Consider the following 20,538-nt stretch of genomic DNA (forward strand, 5'->3'; position numbering starts at 1 on the left):
TACGCCGTCAGATATACACCAAAAGGTGTAGGATTGTATCGATTTCCTTCAGAAAAAAGTAAATATAATATAAGTGAGTGGACGTTGTCAAAAGTGGCGCTAACAGAGAAGTATTCTCAAAACGGTCCATCGACAAAATCATAGCAGAGCATAATTATCTTCAGCTGGGGAAATTAGAGACTAATATTAGTAAACTTTAGATCTCTTTAAAAGATCGAACTCATTGCCAGTCACTGCCCGAAGTAAAAGTAGGAAGAGACCGAACTTCTAGTGTCATGTAGGCTACTGATCGAATGTCAATGGAAGAAATAGGAAAAGCAAAACAGTTGTCGGCTGATGGATGATTGATGCGTGAACCACACTGGCTTCATCATCACCGCGAGTTTAGTTTGAGTGAATGCCTAACGTTAGCGGAGGAGCGCTAGTCTACAGAACGCTATCCTTTTGACCGTCAGAAGCTCACGTCTGTGCCATCTGATCCAACTCAGAGCAACAGAAAACGATCATAGCCTTTTTTAGTTAGATAACAGGGAAATAGACCATCTACGATAGCCTAACATATTGTAAGTCAAACAGCAACAGTCACTAAAATAACTACTCAATGTAGGCTGAGGCTCATTTAAAAATGATGGAATTAGACTAGCGCTACATCTACTGGAGCAAGGTTAGGCATTTCATATATTGCTATCTCCTGAATTAGTCAATCAGTCCCTCAATAATCATGTTAACTATGTCTGAATCCCAAGCAATTTACTAGCGTTGTCATAGGAACGCTTCGGCTTTTGCCACCCGGAAGATCGTTTATTACTGTTGTGACGTCATGGTGAATTGTCCTATACGACACTAACGACACGAAACTTAAAATTGTTATAAAGTCCAGTTCTACGGGAAAAAGTCTGCTTTTTTATTGCTAGCTTATATCTTAAAATTCTGCCTTAAGAAAAAAGTCAGAATAGTGACAGAGAAGTTAGAAAAAAGTTGCAATTACCTTTTTTATTTTTTATTTTGTGGCGTAAACAAGCTTCCATATTCATAATGTGTGATTAAGAGCTCATAAAAACTTAAAAGCAAAGACTTAGAGAGCAATATATTATTTTAGTTATATATTACTGTAGTAAAATTGAAAATGGCCCAGAAAAGTCCTGGAAAATGACAACAAAAAAAACAATGGGTAATGCATGATTACCTTATAAAGCATCCATCTGGCCAAATCCAACTTATATTTGTTTACCTTTTTTGTTTTTTATTATTCTTACTGAGTATTTATTTTGTGTATGTGAATTAAATTGTCATATATTTAGTTAGTTGGGCTGTCACAATAACATTAATTTCCGCTTGAGTGTTTCAAGCTCCGTCGGGTTTTTGGTTCTGTCAGTAATGTGCTCGTCTCTCACACAGGTGTAAAAATAAGTGTAAATACTTCTATCAAGAGGATCAATCCTCACATAAAAATATTGATACCAACTGTCATAACTGGTCATTTTCTTCCCACTTGTGAAAATGAATGTGCAAAATAAACTTGAATGAACTGAAAACTCTCATAGAGTGAGAGAGCTGATGGAAACATCACTATATACACACTGTGTGCACTATTAAAGGCACAGCTCAATGTGACATTTATTTGAATGGGTTTATGTGAAGATTGTTTTAAGTTCACTTAAATTTAAAGTTTGAATATTTTAAACCTATTAAAAACGAAAAATTATGGCATTCAATTATAATATAATACTGAAGAATTGCTCATTTCATATTCAGAAATTGTAGAAGAAGAAAAAATCTATTTAATAGAGACATCAGTATCAGTATTGGTGATGCTGGCCTTCATTCATAGTAATAACAAAAAGTGGAATTAAACTAATATTAAAAATATAACCTCTTTGTATTGTTTCTACATTAATTTGGATACTTGTGGAAAAATAATAAATATACATGTATAATATAAAATACATTTTTTAATGTTTAGGTGTGATTGATTATTTGCAAAAAAAAATACAGATTTTTTTATTTATTTTTTATTAAATAATAATGCCGTCAATACTATTTATGTATGTATGTACTGTACTGTGTATATTTATTATGCATATTAAAAATACGCATACATGCATGTATATATTTAAAAAAATGAAATATGTCTTGTATATTCACGAGTGTGTATGTATACATAATAATTATATCACAGTACACGCATATATAATGTAGACACAAACTTTTATTTTGGACGTCATTTATCAATTTGACAGCAATATTTATGTACTAAATACATTTTTTTTTTTTTTATCTTCAATTGGCCAAACTAATCACTCTTAATTACTGTAAGAGTTAAATCTTTTGTAAAGTAATCATAAATGACTGGAAAGAATAATAAAAAGATGTTGAATGACAGGACATTTATCCATCGGGTACCTTTAATCTAATAATGATATATTTGAAGTATATATTTTGAGTGTTGTTGTTGTTTTTTTTATATGTTATTATTCTTTAAAGTTTTGGTGTCTCCACCTCTGGGTAGCTGTTTATATATATTTAAGTTTGGCTTTGTTGTCAAAGAATGCATAGATATTTTTGACTTTGTTGTTTTTTGTATGAAAATGGTCATAATCTCTATGAGAGTCTTATTTTAGACAGATTTAGCCATTCTAAGGTAGTATTATGTTGTATAATGTATAATCCAGTTGTCACACTTCACGTTTCTGTCAAGAAGAGAGATAGAAGAGAGAAATCATTGGGCCAAGGTGGTGTTTTATAAATAGAGAGTAAGCGTGGGTTGCGGGGCTGGGTCCATGACGTCGCTACAGTGATATTGTGCCGCTCCCTTCTTTACTTCCTGTGGGAAACAATTTAGGGCTTGTCTTAACAGAGCGCTCTCTCTCTCTCTTCTCTCTCTCTCTCTCTCTCTCTCTCTCTCTCTCCTCTCTCTTCTCCTCTCTCTCTCTCTCTCTCTCTCTCTCTCTCTCTCCTCTCTCTTCTCTCTCTCTCTCTTCTTCTCTCTCTCTCTCTCCTCTCTCTCTCTCTCTCTCTCTCTCTCTCTCTCTCTCTCTCTCTCTCTCTCTCTCTCTCTCTCTCTCTCTCTCTCTCTCTCTCTCTCTCTCTCTCTCTCTCTCTCTCTCTCTCTCTCTTTCTCTCTCTCATTCTACTTTCACCTTCTGTAGCTCATTACTTTCTTAACTAATGTTACTGATCACATCTTACAGAGCTAGAACTTGCAAAGCTTTGGATACAAGTCCAAATTTGAATCTACTAGGTCTTTTAAACATTTTAATACCAAGGACCACTAAATACCATGATCCCCTTGCAAGCGAACTCCTTCCTAAAACAAAAGGCAGCTATATTTGTTAATAGGTTTTCATAGATGAGATTAAAAAAGAAAAAGAAAAAAAATATTTTTTGTTTGGAGCTGGCTTTTATGTTGTTACTTTCAGAAGCAAAATGATTTATTCTTTTTTTTTATTGAGACCTTTCTATGCACTAATGATGTAATAAGTAATTTGGATAAAACTTGTTACTAAGCAGCTTTTACAGAGAATTTTTTCATATAAACCTCTTTTGTGGAAACAAATCAAAATATGTATCAAAGATGATGAAACCTATTAATTATGATGCAATAAAACACTTTTCACAGAACTATATTCAGATTTATTTTTACTGTCAATAGAATAAAATAATCAGTATTAATTTCATGATTTCTAATCTGAATGAAAATGAACCCTTCTGAACTGAATGTTGACATTATACTTTAAAATGCCACTATTATGGATTGTAACAGTTCCAAGTGAATGAAAACATCCTGCAAAGTTTTAAATCTGAAAGTGCAGCGCATATAAAGTTAAATCTTTGTAGCGTCAAGAAACATTAGCATATTTCTGTCCACTTATTGAGTATGCAGACAGCAGGGAAACCTTGAACCCCCTCAAACACTGCAGCTGATTCCTGTGGATACTGGATAGCATTACATGTCGAGAAGACGCTGTGCTTTACAATCTGCTTATTGTGTTTCATATTGTGTAGGTATCTGGATAACCGGCTAACTCACATTATCACTGTCTCACTGAAACACTTCTGCTCATCAGCTGTGGGCCACTATTACCTAAAACTGTGTCTATTAATGCAGATCGTCTGTTGTTCTTACTACTTTGAGCAAAGATAAAGGTTACATCAGTCATTCCTGTTAGTGCTGGGCTAACGTATGCTCTATTGATACAGCTCCCGTAGGTGCACCGCAATAAATAAATAAAATAAAACACAGACACACACAGGTTCCGTTGATGGACATGCTCTTGTTAAAGCTACACTGTGTGATATTTTCCCCCATCTAGCGGTGAAAAGTTTATGACCATCCAGTTCCTCTCAATTCTGATTTCATTTTAACTCCTACGGTGGCCGATTTAGTCCAATATTAACATGGCAATCCCTCTCTTCACATTCGACACGGTGCCATCCATAGATATGTATACGTATATATATTTATGGTGCCATCGAGTGTTAAAACGCGAAAGACCAAAGCTTGAATTTATGGGTATGTCCCTCTTTGGCTAATGTACTTTCAAGATGGAGGAGCAACATGGCGACCGGCATTCGAACCCCTCACCCGTATGTATTTTCAATGGTATATTATAAACTTACGAGAATACTTTATTACGTGAAAGAAGTAAATGTACATTAATGAGCACATATATTTTAGTGTTTTAGCTAAGAATAAACTAAAAAAGTTACACAGTGTAGCTTTAATGCTGATGGTGAGGAAATCTAATTGAAACATCCCATAATGTAGCTCAAACTGAGTCGCATCACTGAGAGACTTCCTGCTCAAGGTTCAGGCTCAGTTACTAGCTCTTGCAATGTTTCATAATCGATTAAGACTTGCTCTGGGTTTGGTGTAAAATCGACGTTATTGTTACTTTCTTTATAGTGTGTACATCGCTGAGCTTTAGGAAGCCTCCGGACCGAGCTGGAGTTCAGTTATGGTGATGGCCGCTGTATGCGGTAGACCAATCACAACAGACTTGGCCATCTGGCCAATCAGAGCAGGCTGGCTGAAAGGAGGGATTGAGAGAGATTCATCCGACGAATCACTTGAGAATCATTGAACATTGCAGTAATGAGCAATGTATGTTATGAGAAAATGAAAGTGTTTTTTGACCTTTCACGCATGTAAACCTGCTGTAGAAGACCTTCTAAACTAAATTAGGAAACTTTAAAATAGCACAATAAAGGGCAATTTAAGAACTTGTTTTTTATTAAATATTAGTGCTTGTCATACAAAAAAGGGAAAAAGTATAACCATGATTAATTTCTTCAGTTTTGTCCATTTCCACTTCTGAGCTAATCAAATCTCTATGTATAAAATCCATTATTTCCTGAATATTATTTCATTAAATGTAAATTTTGCTTTCTTCCAGCTATGTATTGTTTTATTGTTATTAAGAATATTTTTTCTGTTTTATTCAAGTAGGCTTTCCACCAAGAAGGATACATATAAAGTTAACTTTTGTATTCTAGCATCCACACCATAATATCATGCTGTTTCTTTTAAGCAAATGCTGTAATTTTGTCGTCTGCTACTTTAAACGTTCAAGCTCTTTAAAGCAGGATGGATTCTGATTGGCTGTCTTTCTCTCTGCTGCTTTCGTTATATATATATCTTGGTGTGAACAGGCCTTTAGTAATGAATTAACATCCTCTGTAAGTGTCACCCATTCAATTTGCAATGTTTGCCATTAGTTTAATCAGAGGCCACTATACTCCGGATCGCATCTTCTCCCACTTATTGCCAGTAGCATCTTTCATGCATCGCGCACAGTCGACTGCAGATGACCTACAGATTCACCTAACAGAGTTTCTTCACCTAAATCCCCCAAATAATGCACATAAGAACATACATTTATAGCTCCTTGACCTTAAAACTGTCCTCCTACTGCGAAGCTCGTAGCTTTTTCAGTAGTTACAAAGAACAAAACGGTGTGGGTCATGCGTTTGTACTGTTCCTCGCGCTCCCAGGCGATGTGAAGTCGAAACGCAGTCAGGCCTCAAACCAAAGCGGCCGACTCTGTTGCTAAGTTACAGTTTAGAGTTTTCCTATTTTTAGTTTCCTGAGACCAGGCTTCTCACCCAGAGATTATATTTTCATTTGCAATAGAAACAATACAAGAATCCAAATGAAAAGCCTCCGTGCCTTTTGTGTGACTGTAATTAAGTGATCCTGTTAAAATGGGCTAATGCTACATCAACAAACTCCTTACATTATTAAACGATTGTCTGAACAAAAACACTGTGGTTTCGTGACACACGTTCTGTTCGCAGTGTTCAACACACTATTGATTTTCTCTCCATGTACACTATGAAGCACTATGTAATATTTCAGTTAAAGTAAGTTTAACACCTGAAGGAATGCACGGATATTTTCGACAAATATTTTTAGGATGATGTGAACTCCGGTTAAATCAGTGGCCTAGAAACAAGTTTTTTTTTTTTTTGCAGTCATTGGCCACTTATACCCCCTCATAATTATAATGGTGACTAAAGGTTAATGTGGGTGAGGGGTATGAACATAAAATGATTGATTTATTAGTGCAAACAGCCCCATTGTAAATGTACTTTTAAATAATATACAGCTCAATTTTATTATTTACCATATTTCCAGAAAATAAGTTGCATTTTATTAATAGATTCAGAAATAATGAAAAATACTGTTAAATAAAACAATGTGTTAACTAACTCTAACACTCTTCACACATGTATCAAAAAAATAGTGTCATTAACTTTTTTGCTCACCAGCTACTGTGATTAGTGTTTTTCCAAAGTTACTAGCCACTCAGCATTTTCACCATTTTGACATGTATACCTTGAGGAAAAACTGCCATACAGATATATCATAATTTGGCAGCAGGTTTATTAGGCAGCTGTCACTTTAACACCTGATTTTTTTTTTTTATATTATTATTATATTATATATTCTATAAGTGCAATAAGCAGCGATTAAAACTCTTTAAAGTGTTGTGCTGAGAGGTAGTTTTATGTGCGTGCACTTTGGGTGTGAGAAAAAAACAAGTAAAATTAGCAATACACACTAAATTCAAGCCCTGTAACACCAACAATATTCATCTGGAGTAAATAAAGCAAGTGGGTGAGGGGAGGAGGGTTTGTGTGTCACTCGCTTCTCGGTGAGATGAGAGAGAAAGAGACGCTGTTATTGTGTGATTTTTAAAGTGATTTTAAATGGCAAGACTATAGCAAACTTATTTAAAGGGAAACTGAACCTGCTTTCGCACCTCTCATTCGGCATGAATTGCTTCAATAAATGAGGTGTTAGTCGCTGTGTAACGTTTGATTGCTAAACCATTATTTATTATGTTAAGAAGACTTTGTATTTCACTCGTGCCCCAATATTCACTCAAAACAGCACCCGTCATGTACTAAAAAAAAGTTAACTCACGGCATGCTCACCTTGAGCGTCACAGTCTACAGCAGGCAAATTAAATGAATAACTGAATAACTTTTCTATGTTTATTTGTCTGTTAAAAGGCTGCAATGTCAAGTTAGCAGTGTGAGAAGATCTGATATGTTTTTTGATGTCACGATCACTTATATCAGCGGAAACAACTTAAAATACTCGGGATAAGAGCAAGCCATCATTCAAAATGGTAAAGGGTATATTTTTACTTGTGCAAAACAGCAAATGTCATAATTTTGTAAAATAAAGAAAACAAATTAATTGCGCTTGCCGTTCTGTCTCTGTGAACTTCTTCCTGAAGCACGCAACAGAAAATTTAACACAGCTCAGCACTGATTATTGCCTGCTTGTCGCATATACATAAAACATATAGCAACCTTTAAGTGTCTACATTTTGCTTATTTGACGGGAATTGAATTAGTCACTTTGATAATGATAAAAAAAAACGTGACGAATTATATGGCATTGCAAATTATTTTGTGGACCCCCTTGCAGTGGGTCACAGACTAACGTTGAGAACCCCTGGCCTTAGAAAACGCTCATTTGTAATATATAATGCTGATAATGATGATGATATATATAATGATAATTATATAATCAGTCAAGTATGCCACAAATCAAGGTTTTGTTTTAGACCCTTCAACCTGTTGTTATGAAAATGCCATAACTCCTCCAGAGGGGGAAGCAGAGAAGCAGAAAAAATGATTTACACTTTTAAAATTATGAACTGAAATGCAAAGTTGTAAATCGGTGAACTACCTCATGGTGACATTTCTCTAGAGGTTGACCGCTACGATTGCTCTCATCATAGAAACAAAACACATGGGCTCGTGCATAATGCAAACATAGGAAATATCGGTGTAAATCTTTTCTAACTGTAACTTTTTTTCTAACTTTTGTAATTCATCTTTGTCTTGATGATTTGCCTAGTACCGCTTGCCTGTTATGTGATGATTTTCCCTTGTTTATGTGTTGTGTGTGTTTAGGTACAGCAGTGTGTTTCCCAGTCTGAACATGGCAGTAAAACGCAGGGAACAGGCTCTTCAAGATTATAAGAGACTCCAGTCTAAAGTGGAGAAGTATGAAGAAAAAGAGAAGACAGGGCCCATCATGGTCAAACTCCATCAGGTACAGCCAGTTCCATCATCTAAATGAAAGGCAGGACTTCCTTTCCGACACAAATGCAATTTGCAATTTCAGGCGTTCATTTTTCAACAAGTGACTGATCTCCTAATAATAACAAAAATCCTTTAATGCGAGTCAGTTCACTCAGCGGTGATCTTGGTAACGCCCCAGGTAGCTGCTTTCTATGTAGATAAAACAAACAGCTCCTGTTTGTCTGAATGGAGAAAGACAGAACTCAAACTGATTATCTGATTCGATCAGGAGTAAATCTGATCGCATTAGTACCGCAATTGTTTCTTTAGCTCAAATCAGTAACTCTTCATTTTAATGTCTGCGTCTTACACGTTGCATATATTTCAGTACATTGCACGTCGTTAAAGGATTAGTTCACTTTAAAAATGAAAATTATACCATGATTTACTCACCTCAAGTCATCCTAGGTGTATATGACTTTCTTCTTTCTGATGAATACAGTCAGAATTATGTTAATAAATATCCTGATGCTTTCAAGCTTTATAATGGCAGTAAATGTGGCCCATGAGTTTGAAGCTCAAAAAAGTGCATCCATCCATTATAAACATACTCCAGTCCACATGGCTCCGGGGAGTTAATAAAGGCCACCATGTTTTACTTTATACCGTGTTAAATATGGATATTTTCTTACACACCCATGGATTTGCTTCAGAATTCCTTTATTAACCCCCCGGAGCCGTGTGGAGCACATTTTTTACAATTATTGCATGCCGTTTATGTATAAGACTGAGGTGCAAATAGTATTTGCCACTATTTATAAGTGTAAATTGCCTTAGTATTAGTACTTATAAACTACTATTTACACGTATTGCAGAGAAAATAATGCTATTTTTACTTATAGTATAAATCACATATTTTACTATTTACATGGTGCAAATAGCTGCTGACTTATTTTTAACCTGTAATTAAATGTATGTATATTTTAATAAATCTGCCCGAAAAGCCATAATTTAAACAAAATTACAGTAGAAACATGATTGTCATTAAACATTATTATAAAAACTGCCTTGTGTGCAATGTAAATATTTGTTTAAAAAAATTATATAATATATATTTTTTATAGCATTAGTTAAGATTGTTTTAGTTAAGACATGCACTGTACCTGATATCCAAAATGAATTGATTTTAAATCTAATTCAATCGAGATCGGTATTTAATCGATTGGCAAGCTTATGAACCAATCCTAAATACAAGCAACTAATACTTAACTAAAGCCTGACCTTATAGATGTGCATGTTGTTCATTAAAATCAGTTTAATTATTTGTGTAATTAATTACTGTAACAGACACATTAAATAAAATTATTAAATTGCCCAACACTTCCATGGACCATAGACATTCCACTAACTAAAAGTAACTTTGCAACTACATGTTAACTAACTCTCATTAGAGTATTAGTTGACTGTCTGCTTAATATCTACTAACACTTTATTTTGATGCTCCCTAACAGACTGACTATAAGGCCACATTTACACTGCAGGTCTTGATGCACATATCCGATTTGGTGACTATATTTTTTGATGACCTGCAAACTTCATCTTTTAAAAGCAACATTATATGCTGGCGTAACAGCCCAAGACATTCTGACCCTGAAAAGGAAGCAAAACGGAGTTATTATTTAATGTTTTAATGTGTAATCTTTAAAGCTCAGTAAAACATTCCTCTCGTAAGGCAGAGAAAAAAGAGGAGAGCCCTTGATCGCAGTTTGTGTCCACGTCATTCGCCTCCGTCCCTTTTTCAGTGACTCGTGTTCACTGGGGAATGTCCGATTTGACCGCTTACATGGCAGATGCTAATGCACATATCCAAATCATATTGATTTATTCCCACATAATATGAGTGAGGCCTGAATCCAATCTGAGGATATCAGAATTCATGCGTTTTTTTCCTGCTTACAAGTTTACATGTCTCATCCGATCGGTGCCACAAGAGAGAGAAAAATCTGAATTGGGTCACTTGAACCATGCGTTGTAAATGGGGCGTAAGTCTCTTTTCAAATGCATGTCAACCAGGGCCGGCGTTTGCTATAGGCGAGCTAGGCGGTCGCCTAGGGCGACAATTGTGTTAGGGGCGCGAGCGCACTCTAGTGCCGCCCATTACTTCCCATTAAGCATAGAATCGGAACAAGCGAAATACAACATAATGTTCATTAAACATGATCGTCATAGGGTGCCCCCTCAGCCACACGTTTAATTACTTATCAACCTGATTATTAGATTGAATTGATGGTGATTATTGATTATCAGTTCAGGCGTTAGGTCAGGCAGTGCTCATCTTGCGCGTTCATCAAAAATGAGGCGCCTAAACCACGCACAGGGATGGAAAAAGAGAAAAAAGAAAGGAAGAAAATCAAAAGAAAGCCCAGTATAGAGGTTAGTCTTCTTATCTCAGCCAATAAGTTGTCAAACTAAATAAAATTACTTAGTATCAATCTTATCAACTAATATTTATTTTATAAATATTATTAATATTGTCACTAAGCTATCACTTGCTAGTTTTCTACATAATTACTATACGTATTGCAAACATAACTTCACTGACAATAATCTACAATAACCTACATGGATGTCATTTAAATATAAAAAGTCCAGTTGGTTATGAATGTAACGTATGCATTTTATTTATAAAAAGTACAAACGCTCTCTACGTGGGCGTCGGAAGGAAATAAATACGGCCTCTCGTTTTTTTTTTTTTTTTTTTTTTTTACTGGAGCAGCCTAACGATAGACGCCATATTATTTACATTAAACACAAATATGCTGTGTTCATTAAATTCTTTACAGTGGCTGTAGTGTAGTGGTAAGTCGCATGGCATCAAGATTTGATGCATCTCGATCAGAGGTTCGATCCTGCCTTTTACCACACTCGCTCTATTCCCTTTTCCCATCACATATCAGATCGGAAAGGCATTTATTTTCAATAAAAAGTGAGAAAATGTTTGAAAAGTGGAAATAAAGCGTCGAACGTGTTTAATAATAAGTGCTTCTGGGTTAGGCCTAGGAAAAAAGACATGTGCTGAATTAGAATAGAGACGATAAAAGTGAGTGGGGAGGGGTGGGGGGCGCAAAACTCCATCTCGCCTAGGGCAACCAAAGACCTAGAGCCGGCCCTGATGTCAACTTATTCTACTGACCCGAACTTAACAGACTAATACTCTAATGAAAGTTAATGGACATGTAGTTGCAAAGTTATTCATAGTTAATATAACGACTAAAGGGGACCATGGAAATAAAGTGTAACCGATGATTGGATCTTTTAACTCAAAACTGGGGCGGCCATTCCTCCTCCTCCTATAATGAGTGTTCAAATATTGCCATTCAGTTTATTTCCTTCATCACATTATAGTCTATCTTAATAGGCCAGATACAGTTGCTTATTTTCATAAGGTTTATTCTGACAGCTTGTGTATGGATGAATCACACATCTTAAGGCTTGTTTGCTCCGAGTGTGAATTTTCAGCACAAATCTTTATTAGGACAGGTTTTTAAAATGAAACTCTTCCCTATGACACTCACTTAAAATTCACCCTGCAATAAATGTATTATTTTTGGAGCGGCGGTCCAAGGAGGTATAGAATTTAAAGTCATGTCCGCCACAAACATGTAGCGAAAAGGTGTAGACAAATAATTGCTAACAAAATACAATATTTTTAATACTAGATATTGAGTCTACTTGGCATTTTTGCTGTAGTAGACCATTATTTTTGCTAGGCTTTTTTTTTTTTTTTAAATAGTTGCGGGCCAAACCCAGGGTTTTTGATCATTTTCACAAGAATGCCATGGTCCCCAGAATATTTTGTTGTATGAATATCTGAACACACCTTTTTTATATTAAAAGAAAGATCAGAGCCTCTGCTTTAAAAAAATAAATAAAAATGTATTCTAGCTTCATGCATTCTTTTTTTTTATCAACCCTTGAATGTGAGCAAGTTTCATAATTTTTATTTTATTTTTAATTGAGGAAAATAAAGCCAAGAAAATTGTTTTTGTCAAAGATTGCGCCTATATGGGATTCAGACCGATGATCAAAACACAGATGTAGATGGACCCCCAAAGTTTCACAGTCCTATAGCTCGTCCTAGATAGTCAGTTCATTTAAATGCTGTTTAAATGTTGATGATCGCATTATTTTACATATTCGATATTTTACATATTCATTACATATCCTATTGCTTGTGTCTGCTGCTTCTTCGCATGTGTTTTGATCAGGAAGATGTGTAATAGCGCCCCCTACAATATCACAGTGAAAACATGGAAAGCCAGAACATTTTGCCAATGGCCTGGAAAGAGTTGAGGTTATATGTTCAAATACGTTTGAGCTATTGGTTGTATTTAGGATTTAAGCACATATATTACCAGACATCATTTCATCTTTTTTTCCCCTTTAAAGTCCATGTGGAATGACATGTCACAACTCATTTTACTTCTGTGGCATGACATATATTGGAGTGAAACAGGATATAGTTCCCAATGTGTTTTCAGAAAGTGAACGGGGTAACACTTTAGCTTAGAGTCCAGTTCTCACTTTTAACTAGTTGCTCATTAACATGCATATTAGTAGGCTATTGGCTGTTTATTAGTACTCATAAAGCTCATATTAATGCCTTATTCTGCAAGACCATATTCTACAACCCATAATCCTACACAATACCTAAACTTAACTCCCTTACTAACTATTAATAAGCAGTGATTTGGAGTTTATTGAGACAAAAGTCGTAGTTAATATTTAGTTACTAGTGAGAATCGGACTATAATCTAAGTGTGAGCATGAATGGGGTCAGTTTTGATTCCATGCAGACTTCAGCTGGGACTCAGAAAGACACAAAGGTCATCAGTGAGTTTTGATCTGACCGAGCGTCATCAAGTTTATTATAATCCGTTCACTCTCTTATAGTTCTGGTGGGATTTTTTTAGCACGCAGCAACAAGTGAAAGAAGCTGGGCTGGATGGGTGCAGAAGTATTCAGAGCACATGTATACATGCGAGCGAACTCACCCACGCAAGAGAAACAGCCTCTCAACTCAGCTGCACTTTTTCAAGAGGCTGCGCTCAACACACGCTGTGGGATAATTGGGTTTCGCACACGCGTGCGTTCGCACACGGTAACACGATTCAGCGCACATGGGCAAACAATAATTGTTTGTTCTTTTTGTTGCACACTTCTGGGTCATTATGCATGTGTATATTGACATGTGAAGGACTGTATGTGTGCAGACAGATACAAACGGGTACCTGGAAAACTTCAACATACATGTGCAGCCCGTCGCCCACACACACACACACACTGAAGGACTTCAGCAGGGCCGTAGAGGATAGACGCACTGATAAAGTGTGTGCGCACAGTCACATTTACTCACGTCATGTGTCATATATAGAAAGAAGGTCACGTCCTAGCAAAGATCAGCACTTATGGGCCGCTTTCCCCTCCCTTCCGCTGTGCTGATTGGTGATTGCATCATGAATATCGCTCTTCCCCACCTCCACACCCTTGAAAATACCCTGGCCTCATGTAATATATATATGTGTGTGTGTGTGTGTTGTCTAATGATACACATGCTTGAATAATTGGCAAGTCCTGGTTTTGTTCATTGCTGCATTACGTGTTTGTGTTCTGCTTTTAGGCCAGGGAAGAACTGAAGCCTGTCAGGGAAGACTTTGAAGCCAAGAACAAGCAGCTGTTGGACGAGATGCCCAAGTTCTACAACAGCCGCATCGACTACTTTCAGCCCAGCTTTGAGGCTCTGATACGAGCTCAGGTGAGCGTCAGATGTTCCCAGCTCAGTAGCAAAAAAAAAACATCCAATCAGTGATGTGGATCATATCAGATTTTCTTTGTACATGCGCTATCATTCACAACACTAAAACTCCTTCCCCAGTTCTCCCAGACTGCATCCATCCACTCTTCCCTTCATTCTTCTCTCCACTCTTCTTTCTGCACAACTCGTTACCCTTCCAAAATACTAAAATAAATGGTCATTTAGATTTGGAAGACTTGCAGACAGTAGAAAAGTCAATCAGGCAGCAAGGATTTAAAGTGTCATGAAACCTCGCTGTTTTAGCCTGGTCGTTCACACCTCAGAGTTGCAAACGTCTTTAGAAATGGCCGTGTAAAACTCTGGAAAAGTGGGAGTGAGGAAGAAAGAGGGGAGACAACAACCAATACAACACAGACCTGCAAAACACATATTATACAGACATGAATATTAAAATGACTACAGAGAGAGGGCAGCTCGATGCATTATAAAATCTAACCCTGTATAATATCAAACTGCCAAAGCAATGGAGAAACGCGGTAGAACATTTAAAAGGTCTAATAACATTTAAGACCACTAGTCTCTGAACAAACGACACGTCAGTTTAACACAGAAAGAAGAAAGGTATAGTTATCTTTGCCCATCCTTCTTTGAATTTAGGTCTACATCATTGTCTTCTGTGTATCTGAATAGGGCTGGGACGGTGACCGTTTCGTTTTCTCTAGCAGTGCATGATCAAACAGCCTAAATATCTTGACCCTGTGGAAGATAAAATTCGCTCTTTAGACGTTTTACCACAAGTGCTGCTTTGCTACATCAGGAGAAAACATGAAGATGAAGATATTCGAGACGGTGTTTATCCAGCTCGTGTCCCACATTCATCTCAAAGTGCCGAGCGGCACGACGCATCTTTGCACTGTTTGCGGTGAAATAGGTTATGAAACAAATCTTTTTTAAACAAATATTTAATATTCTTATATTCTTAAGATTACCATTATTTACCTTGTTTACTTTACCATTATTTACTAGTAAAGTAACACATTTCTTAAAGTAACACATTCAACTTTGATTTTAAGTTACTTTTTCAAAAAAGTAATGCAAGTTACTTGTTCACATTTATTTGACTGACAGCTCTCCGGTCACCATGTTGAGAAAACTCGAGTGCAAGTGCTGAGGCGGTTTGTGTAAGCATTATTGTAGTCCTAGACTAAATGTGAGCGTTTATTCATCTCACTTGCACAATAAAGATTCAGTACTCCTCAAAATGAATAAAATCAGTTAAATGCAAAATCAGAATACTATACAAAGCTCCAATGATTTATTTGTTTAAATAAAACAAATATTTATTGTAATAAAACAATATATTTATTGACCAATGTCTTGCTGCTAACCTTTGATGATTTGGTTAAACCATGAGCAAAAATGACCGGCAGCACAGCTGTAAGATTTGATTGAGCTGCGCTGCGCTGCGCCCTCTACTGTACATGTGTGAATTAGCAGGCTTATTATTTCAATTTTGGTATGAAAAGGTCTTTACATTTGCACAAAAATATAATTTTTTGTTTTAAAAAAAACAACAACCAGCTGAGCCCAGCCCAGGTGAGGAAAAAGTAACGCAACACATTACTTAAAAAGTAACTAAGTAACTCATTTAGTTACTTTTTAAGGGAGGAATGCAATAGTGTAATGCATTACATCTCAAAGTTACTTTCCCCAACACTGTCCATAAAAAACTGGTCCATATCTGATCTACTGTATATAATCCACATGATGAGCGCTGTTGCAGCGTTCTGCGCAGAAACCACTCTCATTCACACATTTAAATTGTTGTCAATTCAACAATTGTTGTTTGAATTCTCGGCTGTAATGCGATCTCGTGTCATACTGCGCAGTGATTGGGTTAAACAAGCTCGTTCTCATGAATAATGCAGAGGGCCGGCTGATGTAGAATCGTGCCTGCAGCCAGTCACACACTCTGAAGGCGCACTTCTGCCATTCATTCAGTGACGTTGCTTCGACTTTGCTTTTCAACCCGGAAGAACGAAATTGTTCAGAAAACATAAAAATAACCAATTTCCAATTATTGGTAAAATGTATGTAGTGCTTTTAGTGTTTTCAGAGATGTGCAGCCTGTACAGATGTGTTTACATCTCAAACAATGTCTTTTGGGGTTTCATGACCATTTAAAAGGATCACATAAAACTAAGTTATTATGTATTTTATCATTGTAATTGGACTTAAAATTTAAAGTTAACTCTACAAAGAGAGCGTCAACAGATACTTGATCAAATAATGCATGCAGTGTAAGTGTGGTGATAGAAGATCTAGACTGAAGTATGAGGAATAACAATAAAAGAATAAATGAAAGTCTCGCTGATTATGTGACAATAAATGAGTGATAGAAGGACCTGTGCAAATCATGTAGGCTCCACTTTATATTAGGACGCCTTAAGTACTATGTACTTACATAACAAAAATAAGTACAATGTACTTACTGTTTTCTAATTGTATTGCAAAACACCTTTGCTGATATTGAGGAGGATACGGCTAGAGTTAGAGACAGGTGTGGTGATATGGGCCAGTTTAAGGGTAGGGTTAGGTGTAAGGGAAGTGCCAACTGTGTAATTACAAATGAAACTACAGAAATTAATTACAGATTAATTTCTGGTATTTTTCAAATGTAAGTATAATGTAAAAACCAGTATGTACACAATAAGTGCATTGTATCAAATGATTAATTAAAATGTTAGTACATAGTAGTTAAGGCCACCTAATATAAAGTGGGTCCTTTATGGATATTGGGACAAAAAAAATATTTTTACATGTATGCATATGTAATACTGTATGCTCATGACTGGAATGAAATAGTTAAGGCTAGAAAGTGTTCTTAATTCCCCTGCCATTGAGCGAAACAACTTTGGTTTTAATCTGTACAAATAAGACCCCTTTTATATATCCTAAATGCACACAATTATATATTTTGAGTCTGGATCTGATGTTAAACCAAATGTATACATAAAAGACATATGAATAGTAGCAAAGTAATGGTCAAAAGTTTTATGATATTCATTTAATAAAAGGTTAAATTAAAAAGCCAAAAATCTAAATCAATAAAAATCAAGTTTAAGAAACACCCTCTCACACGCACACACGCTAGTAGTAAATTTTAAAGCTGACGCTCCCTCCACCCAGATCTAATGTGATTAACCCTAACACACACACACACAGTCAAAAACACTCCTTTATGCTGCACTGACACACTCTCTCACTCTACACACTTCCCCTCATTCTAATGTGATTAACCCCCACAATCCTGCCTCATGTCCACAGCTCAGACGTGCGTGCGTGTGTTATTTTAAGGAAAGTGTGTGAGAGAGCTAGACACTAGAATATAATGAAGGTAGTGAAAGAGGTGAAGCCAAACACACACACAGTCGTTTCTTCAGGATGTGCACATTCACCTCTGAACATTTCAGGATCTTCATATCAGTCCTAATTTTGTTGATTTGTGTGTTTCTGTAAAGAGCATGCAGTCATTGGCAGTGTGTCCTGTTTTGTTTTGTCGTTTCATTTTGTTTAGCAGTCCTTCTATTGCTTACATAGTGGATAATAACTAATGCATTAACTATTAACTTTAAAGTGCATGTTACTGAAGATAATGATATTTTTTCCAGTCGAACAGGTATATAAATCATACTCGCATAAAAATACTGTATGGAAATCTTATGCAATGACATTCATACAAGTGTCCAAATGCTTTTTGGGACACCAGTAAACATGGACTTAAACTTATAGTAGCATTAAGAAACACATACAGTTGGAAAGTGTTAAGGATCACCTGTGTTGTCCTCCGCCTGCTGAGTTACGTGTCCTCAAGTGCGGTGGATATAACGGTTTTACAACACTGACTTAAAGGTGACAGGGTTTGGAAGAGCCGGGACATTTGTTAATATAACTCTGATTGTATTCGCCTGAAAGAAGAATGTCATATACATTTAGGATGGCTTGAGTGGGAGTAAAGGATGGGATCATTTTTATTGTTGAAAATGTAACTCTTTACTATTTTTGTAGCTGCATTATACATTTTATTTTCACATTTATACAATGTTCTTGGCTGTTTTTGTGAGATTTACCCACATAGCGTTGATACTCTAGAAAGTGTAAATGAAGTGTTGGCTCATTTTGGTTTATACATTTCCTTAATTTAGGTGATGATGATTAATGTGTGTGAATGTGTCAAGTGGTAAGATGCGTGTTATCTGATTAGCCAGACAGGAAACGGCCATCATGCTGACGTGTTGATCTATGCTGGCCGTGTGAGGAATTCATGTTTGAATCAGTTCTGTCCCTGTGATAATGTTCTCACCTTTCGTCGGTGGTTGATCGTCCATCAGTTATTTTTACGATGATGACTGTACATTATCACTAAAGAGTGTTGTATTGACCAATCAGCATCCAGAACTGGAGCTATCCATTCAATAACTGGGTTTACATGTTTATGACTAGTCATCTATTAGCTGGTCTACTTGTATAGACTAGTAAACAACAATTGCGTTCAGCCTTTAAATGTCATGGATGGAACATCATCAGTCTTCCTTTAGCTAAAACCATTCCGATCTTTATGGAGACGCCAGTCTTTTGTGATCGTTTTTGTGTAGCCGCACTTTGTGGTGTTATGCTTTTGTCATTTGCTCTATTGAAAACCAGACGTGGGTGCTCTGGAAAAAATAAATGTTATAAATAAATGAACACATGAATGTAATATTAAGCTGATCTTAGATCAGTTCTGAAATGCAGTCTTTCCCTGAGCTTTTTGCTAACAGATGGGCAGCAGAGAGGCCTAACAGATGACCGAGTCTCATTCACCAAGTGCTTTCTGTAACCCGGAGTACCATACCTCCAACACTCACACACTCCGAGACACGTCCCCAACAGCAGAGCTCTGTGCCGAGGGAGAGGAGTGTGTCTCTGTCAGACTGAGGGTGTAGGTGGACTCCTGTGACTGACCACAGGCCCGATTACTAGAGGAGACACGACTTCCCTCTGTAGCTGATGGACTTCAGATTAGACAGTGTGTGTTTGTGTTTCCAGGAGTTCTGGAGTGGACACAGTTTGACTCACCAAACATTCAGTCATGCTGAGAGTCCCTCATCCTGCTGAGTCATTCACACACACACACACACACACACACACACACACACACACACACACACACACACGGCCTTATATCAGGAGAAGAGGACTAATATAAATGTATTGATACATGCATGCATATACATCCTGGATGGTCACAAAATGAGCCAAATTTACACACACTTCAAGTTTTCAAAAAGCCACTGCATTCATTGGACTTTATTTTAAGGATCTGAGTGCATGGTCTGAAGCGCATGTGCACGGGGGCGTGTCTGAATCCACTTTTGCTAGTTTAAGGACAGTAAAAGCAGTCAACCCAAAAGGGTTGTCCAGAGTCTCTTAATGAGTCATGGATGAGTTTTGGGTGAAATGTACAATATGTTTGTACATATTGGGTGAATATTTTGGGTGAAATGTACAATGAAATGTAAAGGGAATGGGTCTCATCTCCCATTCCCTTTAAAAGCCAGTTACACTCGCACCAGGGCAAATTCGCTGTTTACATGTGATCGGAAAGCCTGAACGCTTCTCCAGAGAGGAGTCCTGGTATTTGTAATATTTATAAATGTTTGTGTGCTGCTGCGCATCCCTGTGTGTGTAATGAGCAGAGTGTACGCGCGTTGTGCCCATGCCTATAGAATAGACGCATATTACTTGCGCGTCTTTAAATAACACAAATAATACTGCGCTTTTCACTTTAGAGCTGTTTTTTGTTGGTCAATGGCGCAGGCGTTTTCAGTTCCTCACACACCAACAATGCTCCTGAACACGCCTGGTTTTCAGACCATGGGTGAACAGATGGACGCGAGTGCATTTGCTATATAAACAACATGAAAATGATAACTGCGTCGGGCTAAAACTAACAAAAACACTGCATTGCACCGGGTTTATGATCGGGCCGTAGTACGAGAGGGAACTCTTCAGACGCAGAAAAAATATTCACAAATCTTATCTTGCCCACCTCTTTAACAGTATATATACAAAAGCTTGCTCCCTATTAACATATACTGAAAGCGAATGAGAATCACATTGTCACCTGATTGGGTGTG

General features: G+C 36.8%; 1 protein-coding gene across 1 annotated transcript in view; it reads left to right on the forward strand.

The window, feature by feature from the left end:
- Positions 1-20,538, forward strand: part of bin3 (bridging integrator 3) — a 116,158-nt gene that overhangs the window by 89,778 nt on the left and 5,842 nt on the right. Inside the window, exons 7-8 of the mRNA XM_067412460.1 lie at positions 8,434-8,575; positions 14,225-14,359. Of these exons, the coding sequence (XP_067268561.1) occupies positions 8,434-8,575; positions 14,225-14,359 (277 nt within the window). The remainder of the gene's footprint in view (positions 1-8,433; positions 8,576-14,224; positions 14,360-20,538) is intronic.

This window comes from Pseudorasbora parva, chromosome 13 (assembly GCF_024679245.1).
Source record: "Pseudorasbora parva isolate DD20220531a chromosome 13, ASM2467924v1, whole genome shotgun sequence".
Classification (NCBI taxonomy): Eukaryota; Metazoa; Chordata; class Actinopteri; order Cypriniformes; family Gobionidae; genus Pseudorasbora; species Pseudorasbora parva.